The 15,180-nt window shown below is 49.2% G+C and overlaps 2 protein-coding genes across 3 annotated transcripts in view; one reads left to right on the forward strand and one right to left on the reverse strand.

The window, feature by feature from the left end:
- Positions 1-5,947, reverse strand: part of LOC116545660 (speedy protein E3-like) — a 6,538-nt gene extending 591 nt beyond the window's left edge. Inside the window, exons 1-5 of the mRNA XM_032272198.1 lie at positions 5,839-5,947; positions 4,673-4,903; positions 3,222-3,491; positions 2,012-2,227; positions 1,913-1,932 (exon numbers count right to left, since the gene is read on the reverse strand). Of these exons, the coding sequence (XP_032128089.1) occupies positions 1,913-1,932; positions 2,012-2,227; positions 3,222-3,491; positions 4,673-4,903; positions 5,839-5,947 (846 nt within the window). The remainder of the gene's footprint in view (positions 1-1,912; positions 1,933-2,011; positions 2,228-3,221; positions 3,492-4,672; positions 4,904-5,838) is intronic.
- Positions 5,948-11,308: 5,361 nt separating this feature from the next.
- Positions 11,309-15,180, forward strand: part of RBAK (RB associated KRAB zinc finger) — a 17,437-nt gene continuing 13,565 nt past the window's right edge. Inside the window, exons 1-2 of one of the 2 annotated variants that reach the window (XM_032272199.1) lie at positions 11,309-11,645; positions 13,841-13,897. In XM_032272199.1, the coding sequence (XP_032128090.1) occupies positions 13,883-13,897 (15 nt within the window). In that variant the 5' untranslated portion in view covers positions 11,309-11,645; positions 13,841-13,882. Of the gene's footprint in view, positions 11,646-13,199; positions 13,548-13,840; positions 13,898-15,180 lie in introns of those variants that run through there. The other variant, XM_032272200.1, reaches the window with a different exon arrangement.

Below are 15,180 nucleotides of genomic sequence, written 5' to 3' on the forward strand. Positions count from 1 at the left end.
GCTGCAACCTCTGTCTCCTGAATTCCAGTGATTCTCCTGCCTCAGCCTCCCAAGTAGCTGGGATTACAGGTGCCCGCCATAACGCCCAGCTTATTTTTGTACTTTTAGTAGAGACAGGGTTTTACCATGTTGGCCAGGCTGGTCTCATACTCCTGGCCTCAAGTGATCCTCCTGCCTTGGCCTCCCAAAGTCTTGGGATTACAGGTGTGAGCCACTGCACCCAGCCTGAGTCCCTTTTTTCTTCCCCCACCCACTCCCTCAGGTGCTCCTTTCTGACTTCTGGGTCTTTCTTTCTTTCTCTCTTACTCTCTTTCCCTTTCTCTCTCTTTCTCTCTCTTTCTTCCTTTTTTCTTTCTTTTTTTTTTTTTTTTTTTTTTGAGACAGGGTCTCACGCTCTCAACCACACTGGAGTGCGGTGCCTCTATCTGAGCTCACCGTAACCTCCGCCTCCCAGGCTCAAGAGATTGTCCTGCCTCAGCCTTCTAAGTAGCTAGGATTACAGGCATGCACCACTACTGCCTGGGTAATTTTTGTGTTTTTAGTAGAGATGGGGTTTCACCATTTTGGGAGGCTCATCTGGAACTCTTGACCTCAGGTGACCCTCCCCGCCATGACCTCCCAAAGTGCTGGAATTACAGGTGTGAGCCACCGTGCCTGGCCCACTTCCCTCTTCTTAGTCAATCCTCTCCCATCTCATCTTCCTCCAGTCCCCTCGCCTGATGGTCCCAGTACTTCATCGTCCACCACCTCCTGGAGGAGTACCCCGAGGTGCTAGGCTGGGGGCTCCTCTCCTCAACCTGGGGCTGAGGTTGACAGCCAGCCATGATCTCTCCCAAACTCTGATCCCCCCCCATGAAACCTGGTCCCTGTTCTGCCCAAAGCTTTCATCCACACTCTACTAGGACCCAGAGTAGTGTGTTCTCTAATCTCAAGGCTGGGGAGAAGTCGGGCATGGAGAACAGCTCTGAGAAGATGCTGTTGTCCACCGGAGCTCCCAAGCACCCACAGAGTTTGGTCCTTCCAGTCAGGAAGGTTGGAATTACAGATGTCTTTGGTCATTCCAACCTGGGAAACAGTTTGAAGAAAAACACAGAGGTGAGGCACGGTGGCTCACACCTGTCATCCCAGCACTTTGGGAAGCCGAGGCGGGCAGATCATGAGGTCAGGAGTTGGAGACCATCCTGGCTAACATGGTGAAACCACATCTCTACTAAAAATACAAAACAATAGCCAGGGTGGTGATGCTGGCCTGTAATCTCAGATATTCCAGAGGCTGAGGCAGGAGAATTGCTTCTACCTGGGAGGCAGAGGTTGCATTGAGCCGAGATCGCGCCATTGCACTCTAGCCTGGGTGATAGGGGAAGACTCCGTCTCGAATGAATTAGTGAATGAATGAATGAGAAAAGTCAGCAAGGGACATTAAGTTTCACATGGCACAGCTAAAACCACTTTCTTCGTTTTTTGATTTTGTTTTTCTTTCTGTTCTTTTATTTTTATTTATTTATTTTTTGGAGATTGACTCTTACTCTGTTGCCCAGGAAAGAATTCAGTGGCGTGATCTCAGCGCACTTGCAACCTGTGGCTTCAAGCAATTCTCTTCTCTCAGCCTCCTGAGTAGCTGGGATCACAGGCGTGCACCACCATGCCTAATTTTTGTATTTTCAGTAGAGATGGGCTTTCACCATGGTAATCAGGCTGGTCTCGAACTCCTGATCTCAGATAATCTACCCACCTTGGCCTCCCAATGTGCTGGGATCTCAGGCATGAGCCACTATGCCTGGCCTGAGAATCCAAGCTTTCTTATCCCTATCACTGACCTTTATTGAGTCTAGTCAAATCATCTGTGGCCTCCTAAGTGTCCCTCAAGAGTGATCCTTAGGATCCTCTGAGTCCTCCCACATGGAGAGCTCACCCACTGGGGGGCATTTCCCACTGGGAAAGTATGGTTATGGGAAGTTTCCTCTTTTTTAAAAGAAAAGGATTAGCGGTGCTTTCTGGGGTGTCCTCCTACCAAGCAGCGTGTTGAAGGCCTCGTAGTTCTTAGGGAGCGTGGGTGACACTTGCCGTCGCTTAAGCTTCATCTTGAGCCCACACAGCGTGCCCAGCACCCAGGTCTCCTCAGGCTCAGGGGCGCGCTCCTTCTCTGTCTCCTCCTCGGGCTCCTTCTCAGATTCGTCCGACCACTCCCTCTTCCTTTTACAGCAAAGGATATTAGGCGTACCAGGATCTACCCAAGGAGATGAGTAAAGAAAGCAGGCCACCGTGTAATGCTTCTGCAATTGATCACCTTAGACCCCGACCCCAAACCCCAATCCACTCTCCATCCTCCCGAGCCCTGCAGACTGTTGGCTTCTGTATGCCATCTTTCCATCTTTCTCCCTTGCTGAACCCCATGTGCCTCTCCTTCTCCTCCCCATTCTTCCATCTGCCTGTCTTCAGAATGCTTCATTTCCTTCCCTAGTCCCTGGATATCGGACTTCCTCCTTTTTTTTATTTTGTGGGACAAAGTCTTTCTCTGTCGCCCAGGCTGGAGTGTAGTGTTGCCATCTCGGCTCACTGCAGCCTCCGTCTCCTCGGTTCCAGTGATTCTCCTGCCTCAGCCTCCCAAGTAGCTGGAATTACAGGTGCCCACCACAATGCCCAGCTCATTTTTGTATTTTCTGTAGAGATGGGGTTTCACCATCTCTACAGAAAATACAAAAATGGCCAGGTGGGTCTCAAACTCCTGACCTCAATTGATCCATCTGCCTCGGCCTCCCAATGTGCTGGGATTACAGGTGTGAGCCAGTGTGCCTGGCCTGAGTCCCTTCTTTCTTCCCCAACACCCTCTTCAAGTGTTCCTTTCTGATGACTCGGTTCTTCCTTCTTTTTTTTTTTCCTTTGACACAGAGTCTTACTCCCTCACCCAGACTGGAGTCCAGTCGCAGGGTTTCGGCTCATTGCAGTCTCTGCCTTCCAGGCTTAAGCGCTTCTCCTGCCTCAGCCTCCTGAGTAGCTGAGATTACAGGTGTGCACCAGTACTGCCAGGATCATATTTGTATTTTTAGTAGAGACGGAGTTCCACCATGTTGGCTATGCTGGGTTCAAACTCCTGACCTCAGGTGATCCACCCGCCTCAGCCTCCCAAAGTGCTGGGATTACAGGTGTGAGCCACTGCGCCCGGCCCCGTTCCTTCTTCTTAGTCAGTCCTCTCCCATCTCTTCTTGCTCCAGTCCCCTCACCTGCTGGTCCTGGCACTTCATCATCCACCACCTCTAGGAGGCAGTACCCCAAGGTGCTAGGCTGGGGGCTCCTCTCCTCAACCTGGGGCTGCGGTTGACAGCTGGCCATGATCTCTCCCAAACTCTGTTCCCTCCCACAGAACCTGGTCCCTGTTCTGTCCAAAGCCTTCTTCCAGACTCGACTAGGACCCAGCAGAGTGTGTTCTGTATTCTCAAGGTTGGGGAGCAGTCGGGAGCAGAGAACAGCTCTGAGAAGATGCTGTCGTCCACCTGAGCTTCCAAGCGCCAACAAAGGTGAGTCCAATCAGGAAGACTGGAATCTCTCATGTCATTGTTTATTCCCACCTGGCAACCAGGTTGAAGAAAAGCATACGGGGGTGGGCACGGTGGCTCACGCCTGTAATCCCAGCACTTTGGGAAGTGGAGGCGAGCAGATCATGACGTCAGGAGTTCAAGGCCATCCTAGCTATCACAGGGAACCCTCGTCTCTACTAAAAATATCAAAAATTAGCTGGCATGGTGTGGTGCTGGCCTGTAATCCCAGCTACTGGGAAGCTGAGGCAGGAGAATCACTTGAACCCAGGAGGCCGAGGTTGTGGTGAGCCGAGATCACGCCATTGCACTCCAGCCTGGGTGATAGGGCAAGACTCCGTCTCTGAAAAAAAAAAAAAGAAAAAAAGTCCGCAAGAGACATTAAGTTTCAGAGGGCACAGCTGAAATTGCTTTCTGTGTTTTTTGATTTTGTTTTTATTTTATTTTTATTTTTATTTATTTTTTAGCAATGGAGTCTCACTTTGTCACTCAGGCTGGAATGCAGTGGCGCAATCATTGCTCACTTACAGCCTCTGCCTCCCAGGTTCAAGTGATTCTCCAGCCTCAGCCTCCTGAGTAGCTTTAACTACAGGAGTGCGCCACCACACCCGTCTAATTTTTTATGTTTAGTAGAGACGGGGTTTCACCATGTTGGTCAGCCTGGTCTCCAACTCCTGACCTCAGGCGATCCACCCACCTTGGCCTCCCAAAGTGCTGGGATTACAGGCCTGAGCTAAAGTCCCTGGCCTTTGTTGTTGTTCTGAGACAGGGTTTTGCACTGTCACCCAGGCTGGAGTGCAGTGGTGCCGTCATAGCTCACTGCAGCCTCCAAGTCCTGAGTTCAAGCGATGTTCTTGCCTCAGCCTCCCAATGTACTGGCATCTCAGGCTTGAGCTACTGCGCCTGGCCGAAACCAAGCTTTGTTATCCCAGTCACAGACCCTTATCAAGTCTAGCCGAGTCCTCTATGGCCTCCTAAGCGTCCCTCATGAGTGATGCTTAGGATCCTCTGAGTCCTCCCACGTGGAGAGCTCACCGACTGGGGGGGCATGTTTTTCCCATGGGAAAAGTATGGTTGTGGGAATTTCCCCCTTTTTAAAAAGAACAGGATTGGAGGTGCTCTCTGGGGTGTCCTCCTACCAAGCAGCCTGTTGAAGGCCTCAGGGTGCCCACAGAGCATGGGTGACACTCGCCGTCGCTTTAGCTTCATCTTGAGCCCACACAGGGTGTCCAGAACCCAGGTCTCCTCAGGCTCAGGGGCGAGCTCCTTCTCTGTCTCCTCCTTGGGCTCCTCCTCAGATTGGTCCGACCACTCCCTCTTCCTGTTCCAGCAAAGGAACTTACTCGGGGTGCTGGGATCTACCCAAGGGACTGAGTAAAGAAAGCAGGCCACCGTGTAACGCTTCTGCAATTGATCGCCTCAGACCCTGACCCAAAACCCCAAAGCACTCTCCATCCACCCCAGCCCCGCAGACTGTTGGCTTCTCCCTTGATGAACCCCATGTGCCTCTCCTTCACCTCCCCATTCTTCCACCTGTCTGTCCTCAGAATGCTTCCTCATTTCCTTCCCTGGTCCCTGGCTCTCTGAGTCCCTCTTTTTTTTTTTTTTTAAGACAGAGTCTTGCTTTGTCACACCCTGAGCTGGAGTGTAGTGATGTAATCTCAGCTTACTACAACATTTGTCTCCTGGGTTCTTGTGATTCTCCTGCCTCAGCTTCCCAAGTAGCCGGGCTTACAGGTGCCTGTCATAACACCCAGCTCATTTTTGTACTTTTTGTAGAGACGGAGTTTCAATATGTTGGCCAGGCTGTCTCAAACTCCTGTTTTTAAGTGATCCGCCTGCCTCAGCCTCCCAGCGTGCTGGGATTACAGGTGTGAGCCACTGCACCCGGCCTGAGTCCCCACCTTTCTTCCCACACACCCTCCTCAGGAGCTTCTTCCTGACTTGTGGGCCCTTCCTTTTTTTTGAAACAGGGTCTCAGTCTTTCACTCAGACTGCAGTGCATGGGCGCGATCTCGGCTCACTGCAACCTCAGCCTCCCAGGTTCAAGCGATTCTCATACCTCAGCCTCCCAAGTAGCTGGGATTACAGGCACGCACCACTACCACCCAGCTAATGTTTGTATTTTAGTAGAGACAAAGTTTCACCATATTGGCCAGGCTTATCTCTGACTCCTGACCTCAGGTGATCCACCCAACCTCACCCTCCTATAATGCTGGTATTACAGGTGTGAGCCACCTTGCCCGGCCCCCTTCCTTCTTCTTAGTCAATCCCCTCCCATCTCTTCTTCCTCCAGTCCCCTCACCTGATGGTCCTGGCACTTCATCATCTATCACCTCCAGGAGGGAGTACCCCAAGGTGCTAGGCTGGGGGCTCCTCTCATCAAGCTGCGGCTGCAGTTGACACCTGGCCATGACGTCTCCCAAACTCTGTTCCCTCCCACGGAACCTGGTGCCTGTTCTGTCCAAAGCCTTTTCCCACACTCTATTAGAACCAGTAAAAGTGCGTTATCTCTTCTCAAGGCTGGGGCAAGTTGGGAGTGGAGAACAGCTCTGAGAAGATGCTGTTGTGCACCTGAGTTTCCGAGCGCCCACGGAGTGTGGTCCAATCAGGAAGGCTGGAATCTCTGATGTCATCGGTCATTCCAACCTGGCAACCAGTTTGAAGAAAAACACATGTAACTGCCAGGCTGGTCTCTTGTCCTGGAGATCCAGGGTCAATAGTGTCTGGATCTCCTGGAGTAAATGGTGTCCTGGGGTCAATGGTGTCTCCTGCCACTGTCCCAACCTCAGACCGTTGTCCAAAAGCATCTTCACTGTTGGCATCCTTCTGTTCCCTGTCCCAGCTCATGCCTGTAATCCCAGCACTCTGGGAGGCCAAGGCAGGCAGATCATGAGACCATCCAGGCCAAAATGTTGAAATCCTGTCTCTACTAAAAATACAAAAATTAGCTGAGCATGGTGGCGTGTGCCTGTAGTCACAGCTACTTGGAGGCTGAGGCAGGAGAATCACTTGAACCCATGAGGCGGAGGTGGCAGTGAGCTGAGATCCTGCCACCACTGCACTCCAGTCTGGGCTATAGAGTAAGATTCTATCTCCAAAAAAAAAAAAAAAAAAAAAAAAAGAATTATGAGTCTCTAAGTACAGATGAGAAAACAACATCAGAGAAAAGTTTCCTAACTTGCCAAACACAGAGACATTCCCTGAGATGGATCCAGTCAAACCTATACTTACTCCCAGGGAAAACGTACATTGGAATATGTAGGGTTTCAATTTTACCCAATTTTTTTTTTTTTTTTCCTGAGACAGAGTCTCACTCTGTCTCCCAGGCTAGAGTGCAGTGGCACATTCTCAGCTCATTGGAACCTTCACCTCTCAGGTTCAAATGATTCTCCTGCCTCACCCTGCCAAGTAGCTGGAATTACAGGTGCATACTACCACAGCTGGCTAATCTTTTGTATTTTAATAGAGAGAGGGTTTCACCATGTTGCCCAGGCTGGTCTTGAACTCCTGACCTCAGGTAATCCACCTGCCGTGGGCTCCCTAAGTGCTGGGATTACAGGCATGTGCCACCACGCCTGGCCAATTTTTACACAATTTTTAAGAGCATGTACTTTTCTGGTGTGTTTGTTCATAGTATTTTATGTTGTTGTTTTAAAAAAATATCCTTTTGGGCTTGTAAGAATGACATAATCTATAATTCACATATTTTTGAAAGTGTGTTCTTACGTTAAAATATACTGTGCTCATTATCCCATCTGCATTATTTAATTAATTTATTTATTTAGAGACAGAGTCTCACTCTATCACTCAGGCTGGAGTGCAATGGCAAGATCTCACTGCAACCTCCACCTCCCAGATTCAAGCGATTGTCCCACCTCAGTTTCCCTGAGAGACTGGGATTACAGGCACACACCACCACACCTAGCTAGTTTTTGTATGTTTAGTAGAGACGGGGTTTCACCATTTTGGCCAGGATGGTCTTGAACTCCTGACTTTAGGCAATCCGCCCGCCTCAGCCTCCCAAAGTGTTGGGATTACAGGCATGAGCCACTGTGCCCGGCCTGCAATATTATTTTTAGAAACACATTTATTTTCCTTTTACCAACTTCTTGGATATTGCTGTTTGCACTGCATGGATTTCCTCCCTTTCTCCCTCCCTTCCTTCCTTTCTGCCCTCTTTCCTTCTGAGTCTCGCTCTGTTGCCCAGGCTGGATGAAGTGGCACCATCTCAGTTCACTGCAATCTCCCACTCCCAGGTTCAAGATTCTCAGGCTCCAGAGTAGCTAGGACAATAGACGCACACCACCGTGCCCAGCTAATTTTCGTATTTGTAGTAGAGATGGGCTTTTGCCATGTTGCCCAGGCTGGTCTCAAACTCCCGGGCTCAAGCAATCTGCCTGCCTCAGCTTCCCAAAGTGCTGGGACTACAGATGTGAGCCACAACCCCCAGCCCTTACTGTATGGATTTTCTTTTTTTTTTTTTTAAAAAAAGAGTAAATTTGTCTGATTTGCCAAAAGGTAAATTGACCTTTTCTTCTCTCCCCTTTTCAAAGAGTTTTTTCTTGATAAAACTTGTAATATAAATAACTTGTTTTGTGCCTTTGATATGCATGTCAATCTTTTTTTTCTTTTTTTTTTTGAGACAGAGTCTTGCTCTGTTGCCAGGCTGGAGCACTGCAGCCTCTGCCTTCCAGGTTCAAGTGATTCTTCCGCCTCAGCCTCCTGAGTAGCTGGGACTACAGGCACGTGCCGAACACCCAGCTAATTGTTGTGTTTTTAGTAGAGACGGGGTTTCACCATGTTGGCCAGGATGGTCTCGATCTCTTGACCTTGTGATCCACCCGCCTCAGCCTCCCAAAGTGCTGGGATTACAAGTGTGAGCCACCGTGCTCAGCGTATGTCAATCTTTTAAAAAGGTAAATAAACTTCTTGCCAACATTATAGCCCAGGAACTTTTTTCTTAAGGGCCTGAGAATCTTCTCTGAAAAGTAAACCTGGAGGAAGATAGCGTCCCCATCTCCCTGTTGCCTAGGGAGTTTAGCCTAGGTACCTTGAGCTGTTACTACCTGTTTGTCAAGGAGATACAAGAAGTTTTAATTTTTCATCGGATACAGGTAATTAACTAGCACGGATGGCCACCTTGATTGCCAGGTGAATTTAGGATGAGTCTTTAGGAATGCATAGTAGGCCAGGCGCAGTGGCTCACACCTGTAATCCCATTACTCTACGGGAGGCCAACATGGTGGATGGCTTGAAGCCACACACAAATCGAAAGAAGGAGTTTGAGACCATCCTGGCCAATATGGTGAAACCCTGTCTCTACTAAAATACAAAAATTAGCAGGTCATGACAGTGCATGTCTGTAATTCCAGCTACTCAGGAGGCTTTGGCACAAGAATTGCTTGAACCCAGGAGGTGGAGGTTGCAGTGAGCCAAGATCGTGCCACTACACTCCAGCCTGGATGACATGAGCCCCTGTTCCCCTCCCCCACAAAAAATGCATAGCAAGTCCTTTTACATGAGGATGAGTTACTGTTTTTATCTTGAGAATGTGTATGCAATGGATTATATCTGCCAGGCTATACAAAAAGGAGGCTTTGACTGGGCTCGGTGGCTCATGCCTATAATCCTTGCACTTTGGGAGGCCGAGGCGGGTGGATCACGAGGTCAGAAGATCGAGACCATCCTGGCTAATGTGACGAAACCCCAAAATACAAAAAAATTAGCCGGGAGTGGTGGCACATGCCTGCAATCCCAGTTACTCTGGAGGCTGAGGCAGAAGAATCACTTGAACCCCAGCATTTGAACTCTAGAATTACTGCACTCCAGCCTGGGCGACAGAGCAAGTCTCCCTCTCAAAAAAAAAAAAAAAAAAAAGGAGGCTTTATTTCTCCTTGCACCTCATTAATGGATCACCTGTGATGGGCATCACATCATCACAGTCTTGTTTAATACTTATTCAATAATAAAATTGTTTATTTTCTGAATTTGTGGAGAGAACATTCTTGGTTTGCAGAAGAATTCACTTTTATTCTTTCCCTACCAGTTTATTTATTTATTTATTTATTTATTTTGAACTCTGTCAAAAGTGCCACTGCATTCTATTGCCCAGGCTGGAGTGCACTGGCATGATCTTGGCTCACTGCAACCTGCGCCTCCCAGGTTCAAGCGATTCTCCTGCCTCAGCCTCCTGAGTAGCTGGGACTACAGGCACATGCCACCATATCTGGCTAATTTTTGTATTTTTAGTAGAGACGGGGTTTCACCATATTGGTCAGGCTGGTCTTGAACTCCTGACCTCGTGATCCACCTGTCTCAGCCTCCCAAAATGCTGGGATCTTTTTCCTTCCTTTCTTTCCTTCTTTCTTTTTCTTTCTTTCCCTCCCTCCTTCCCTCTTTTCCTCTCTCTTTCCCTCCCTCCCTCTCTCTTTTCCTCTCTTTTCCTGCATCCCTCCCTTCTTTCCTTCCTTTCATCTTTCCTTTCTTCCTTCCTTCCTTCTTTCCTCTTTCATGTCTTTCTGTCTTTGTCTTTTTTTTTTCTTCTCTGTTTCCCAGGCTGGAGTGCAGTGGCACCATCACGGCTCACTGTAGTCTCAACACCCCAGGCTCAAGCAGTCCTCTCATCTCAGCCTCCTGAGTAGCTGGGACTATGGGCATACACCACCACACCTGAATAATTTTTTCTTTTTTTTGGGGGGGGGGGTAGAGGTGGGGTCTCACTATGTTGCCCAGGTTGTCCTTTAATTCCTGGCCTTAAGGGATCCTCCCAGCTCACCCTCCCAAAGTCCTGGGGCTACAGGCGTGAGCCTGCAACTGCTGTCTCCCTAAGATGTATAAAACCAAGCTGTAACCCAACCACTTTGGGCTCATGTTCTCAGGAACCTCTGAGGCTGTGTCACCAGCTATGGTCACTGAAATAGGAGGCTCAGAATAAAAGTCTTTGTTTTACAGACTTTGACTCTTTTTGGTCAACAGAACCTAACCCTAAATACAATCCTCTTGGAAAGGTAAGATCAGAGGTATCTCTTTTCTTGTTCGATTTGTGTGCGTATTTCCGGATTTTTCTACAGTTTTTAGGCATTCGCTGTATGATCCAGAAAAGCTACAAATTCTATTTTCCTTTTCTTCCTTGGAAATCATCGCTGGGCATTTATCCTGTTCTAGTATTTGAGTGAAACTTCTCTTGGCATTTCAGCTAAGTGACCATGATACACCCTTTCCTTTCCTTTCCTTTCCTTCTTGTTATGGGAAACTCGGTTCTAACCCAAAGCTTTGCAGGGCAAGGAGAGGACTTGGGCTCCAGGACCCAATCACGCAGCCTTGGACTTGACCTAAAAGGGAGTAAAGACAAATGCGAAGTTCAGTCCGGGGTTCAGGGCTGCCAAACTCGTAGCCTGGAGCGTCTTAACCGTTAGACGAGATAGAGACTTTTAAAACGGTCCCTAAACTTGGGGGGCGCGTAGGCTCACGGGAAATAGAGTCCCGGTACTTGTCCTGGGACCTGCGGGGGGCCGCGAGAGGCGGACTTCCGGTGCACTCCTGCGCATGTGCGTCTCTTCCTGTGTGCGTGTTCGCGCACGGGCGCCGCTGCCGCCGCGCTGCCCTCGCTTCCTGTGCGTGCCGGGGTCATCGCTGTCTCTGGTTCCCAGGCTTTGGCCTCTGGTGGACGAGAATCGCGGAGCCTGCGGGGCTAGACGTCTACTGCCCCGGGCAGCACCTGGGCGGGCGCGGAGCTGTGCAGGCCAGGATTCGCGCGGGCAGGGCAGAGGATCGAGCGGGGAATCCGGAGCGCGAGCCCCCGGCATCGTCAGCGGTGGGGCCCAAGGAGCCCGGCGGGAAGTGGCGGAGGTGGCGGCGGAGGCGAAGGGGCAGCGGGACCAGGGCCTGGCCCAGGGTCCGCGGGACGGTGAGCCTCAGGGAGGCGGATCTCAGCCCCGGAAAGGACACCAGCCTGGATTTGTCCTGTAGGCCCGGCCCGGGCCCCTCGGGAGCAGAACGGCCTTGGTGAGGTGGACTGGAGGGAACCTCGCAAGCAGACCTGCACCCGCGACAGCAGCCCCGCTCTGGCCTCTCGGGAGCCGTGGGCAGAGGCTCCGGAGCCCCAGGAAGGTAGATTGTGGGTTTTCGGGCCCGGAGCGAGAAAGGCCTGGGTGAAGTCACCGCGTGTGGGGCAGGGGGAGGGTCCCGATCGCTTGCAGGAGAGACGGGTGTTTGGGTTTGAGGACGGGGTCTGGCTGCAAGGAACAGGCGCTGCATGGGAAGCTCTGGGAGGAGGAGGCTTAAGGGGGCGTGGACGGTGTCACCAGCCTCTGCTGCAGAAGTTGTCTCCACTCCCATCGCACACCAGCTGCACTTATTCCTCCTCTCCGAGCTCTTGATTGCGACCGTCTCTAAACGTCCGCCAGCACCTCTGTTCTCTCATTTAAGTGTCTGCTGATTCCCCCCTTAGATCTGCCCTGTAGAATCGTAGTCATGCAGGAACGGTCTACAGGAATTATCTCTTGCTGCCTCAGTTTCTAGGGGAGGAGACTGGGCCTTAGCAGGTGGGCGAATTGATCGGGTCACCGGGTTTGTGGGTAGAGTTGCTCATAGTAGAACTCAGGAGTCTTTTTATTTGTTTGTTTGTTTGAGACGGACTTTTGCTCTGTTCCCCAGGCTGGAATGCAGTAGTGCGATCTCTGCTCACTGCAGCCTCTACCCTCGGCTTCAGGCAGTTCTCCTGCCTCACCCTCCTGAGTAGCTGGGGTTAAAGAAGCGTGCCACTACACCTGGCTAATTTTTTATATTTTTGGTAGAGACGGGATTTCATTATGTTGGCCAGGCTGGTCTCGAACTCCTGATCTCGTGATCCGCCCACCTAGGCCTCCCAAAGTGCTGGGATTACAGGCGTGAGCCACCGCGCCTGGCTGTACTCATGAGTCTTGTCTCCCAGGCCAGTGTTCTTTCTCCTGTATCCTAGTATTTTTTAATTTATTTTCTTGAGAGGGAGTTTTACTCTTATTGCCCAGGCTGGAGTGCAATGGTGCGATCTTGGCTCACCACAACATCCACCTCCTGGGTTCAAGTGATTCTCCTGTCTCAGCCTCCTGGCATCTGCCATCACGCCCGGCTGTTTTTGTATTTTTTACTAGAGACAGGGTTTCTCCATGTTGGTCAGGCTAGTCTCCAATTCCCACCCTCAGGTGATCCGTTCGCGTCATTCTCCCAAAGTGCTGGGATTACAGGCATGAGCCACCGCACCCAGCCCCTAGTTTTCTTAATAAGAGATTGTTAGGTGCAGTAATAATCAAGTTTAGTTGGATAATTTAGAAACGAAACCATATTTTATACACATTAATTTCATTTCTGAGAGCTCACGTTCTCAATTCCTGTGGCTTCTTTCTTTGATTTTAAGCAATTTGAAGAGACAATAAGAAAACACAGGACAGATGCAGTGGCTCACACCTGTAATCCCAGCACTTTGAGGGGCCAGGGCAGAAGTATCCCTTGAGACCAGGAGTTGGAGACCAGCCTAGGCAACATAGGGAGACCCCAACTCTACAAAAAATGTAAAAGTTGCCAGGCATGGTGGCATGCACCTGTGGTCGTAACTACTCAGGAGGCTGAGGCGGGAAGATCGGTGGAGCCCAGGAGGATGAGGGTGCAGTGAGCCATAAATGCACCACTGAACTCCAGCCTGGGTGGCAGAGTGAGATCCTGTCTCAAACAAACCACAAAAATCCTGAGCCATATAGTGGAATTTTTTTTTCTTTTTGTACATTGTATTTGATGATGGCAGACTGTTTGTAAAAGGAGTCATGCTACCCTCAAGAGTCTAACTCACCTAATTACCACCTGATAATCTTAGAGTTACAAACTTACAAGTGCATGCTTCCCCCTTCCCTCTTTTTTTGAGACAGTGTCTCCCGACCAGCCTGGAGTGCAGCCGCGTGGTATCGGCTCACTGCAACCTCCACCTCCCAGGTTCAAAGGATTGTTGTGCCTCAGCCTCCTGAGTAGCTCGGACTACAGGTGGGTGACACCACGCCTGGTTAATTTTTTGTATTTTTAAGTAGAGGCAGAGTTTCACCATGTTGGCCAAAGCAGACAGATCATAGCTTATTCTCAAGGCCAGAATTGGAGACCAGCCTGACCAACATGGCAAAACCCTGTATCACTCTTTTAGGCCCTTCTGAGTGTTTGCAGGCTGAGTGTTCACAGGGTGTTAGCCTATTGAGCTTTCTTTTGTGGTTCTAACACAGGAGATTCCTGCTTTTGCAGGCCAGAGCCCTTATGACTTCAATGACCTGCTTCTCTCCCTTTAGGTCTACCAGCCACAGTCTGCACATTTCCGAGAGCAGCAGAAAATGAACAAATTGCAGGTGAGGTGTCCTGCTTATGTATATGTTCTTCCACTTTATTTTATGATGCATTTTAAGAGGTTCATGAGGATTCACCCTTTTTTTTTTTTTTTTAAATGAGATGGAGTCTTGTTCTGTTTTGATTGTGTTTTACTGCAACCCCTGCCTCCTGGGTTCAAGTGATTCTCCTGCCTCAGCCTTCTGAGTAGCTGGGATTACAGGTGTGCGCCACCTTGCTCGGCTACTTTTTTTATTTTTAGTAGAGACAGAGTTTCACCATGTTGGTCAGGTTGGTCTTGAATTCCTGACCTCAGATGATCCTCCCACCTTGGCCTCCCAAAGTGCTAAGAGTTACAGGCATGAGCCACTGCACCCAGCCAGGATTCATACTTTAAAATGGGAATGTGGAAATAGGTATTATCATGTAAAATATAGTGTGGCAGAGCAGCACCAAAAATGATTTGTGAAGCTCTTATGTATGGGCATTATATTTTAAGGCTGTTGAACTTGACCAGCACCCAGGACTGATATTCTTGGCAGTTATCACAAAAGGAAAATTCCACCTGTATTAGTCCATTCTCACACTGCGATAAAGAAATAACTGAGACCGAGTAATTGATAAAGAAAAGAGGTTTGGCTGGGTGTACTCCAGCAAGGGTGAAAGTGAGACTGTCTCAAAAAATAAATTAAAAAGAGGTTTAATTGGCTTATGCCTGCAGGCTTTAGAGTAGGAAGCATGGCTGGGGAGGCCTCAGGAAACTTATAGTCATGGTGGAAGGTGAAGGGGAAGTAGGTACATCTTCCATCACCAGAGGAGGAGGAAGAGAGAGAGGGAAGTACTACACACTTTTAAACAACCACATCTTGGGATAACTCACTCAGGATCAGGAGAACAGCAACAAAAAGGAAATTTCCCCTATGATCTCATCACCTCCCACCAGGCCCCGCCTCCAACATTGGGGAATACAACTTGACATGTGATTTGGGTGAAGACACAAACTGAAACCATATCACCATCCATGACATTGCTTCCATTGATTATAAGAAGAAACCAATTTTGTTACTTGTGGATTTAAAGAGATGTATTCTCTTTGCCCAGGCTGGAATGACAGCATTATTTTCAATTGAACATTTTTTTTGGAAATCATTTCAAATTTTCAGAAAAATTGCAGAGATTTTACAAAGAAATCCCAGATACTTCCTTTTGTTCAGTTACTCCATTTGTAACATTTTTCCTTGTCATTTATATGCATATGTGTGTTATCATATATATATGTATATGTGTGTGTGTGTGTGTGTGTGTA

This window comes from Sapajus apella, unplaced genomic scaffold (assembly GCF_009761245.1).
Source record: "Sapajus apella isolate SASKATOON/1434 unplaced genomic scaffold, GSC_monkey_1.0 scaffold321, whole genome shotgun sequence".
In the NCBI taxonomy this organism is placed as follows: domain Eukaryota; kingdom Metazoa; phylum Chordata; class Mammalia; order Primates; family Cebidae; genus Sapajus; species Sapajus apella.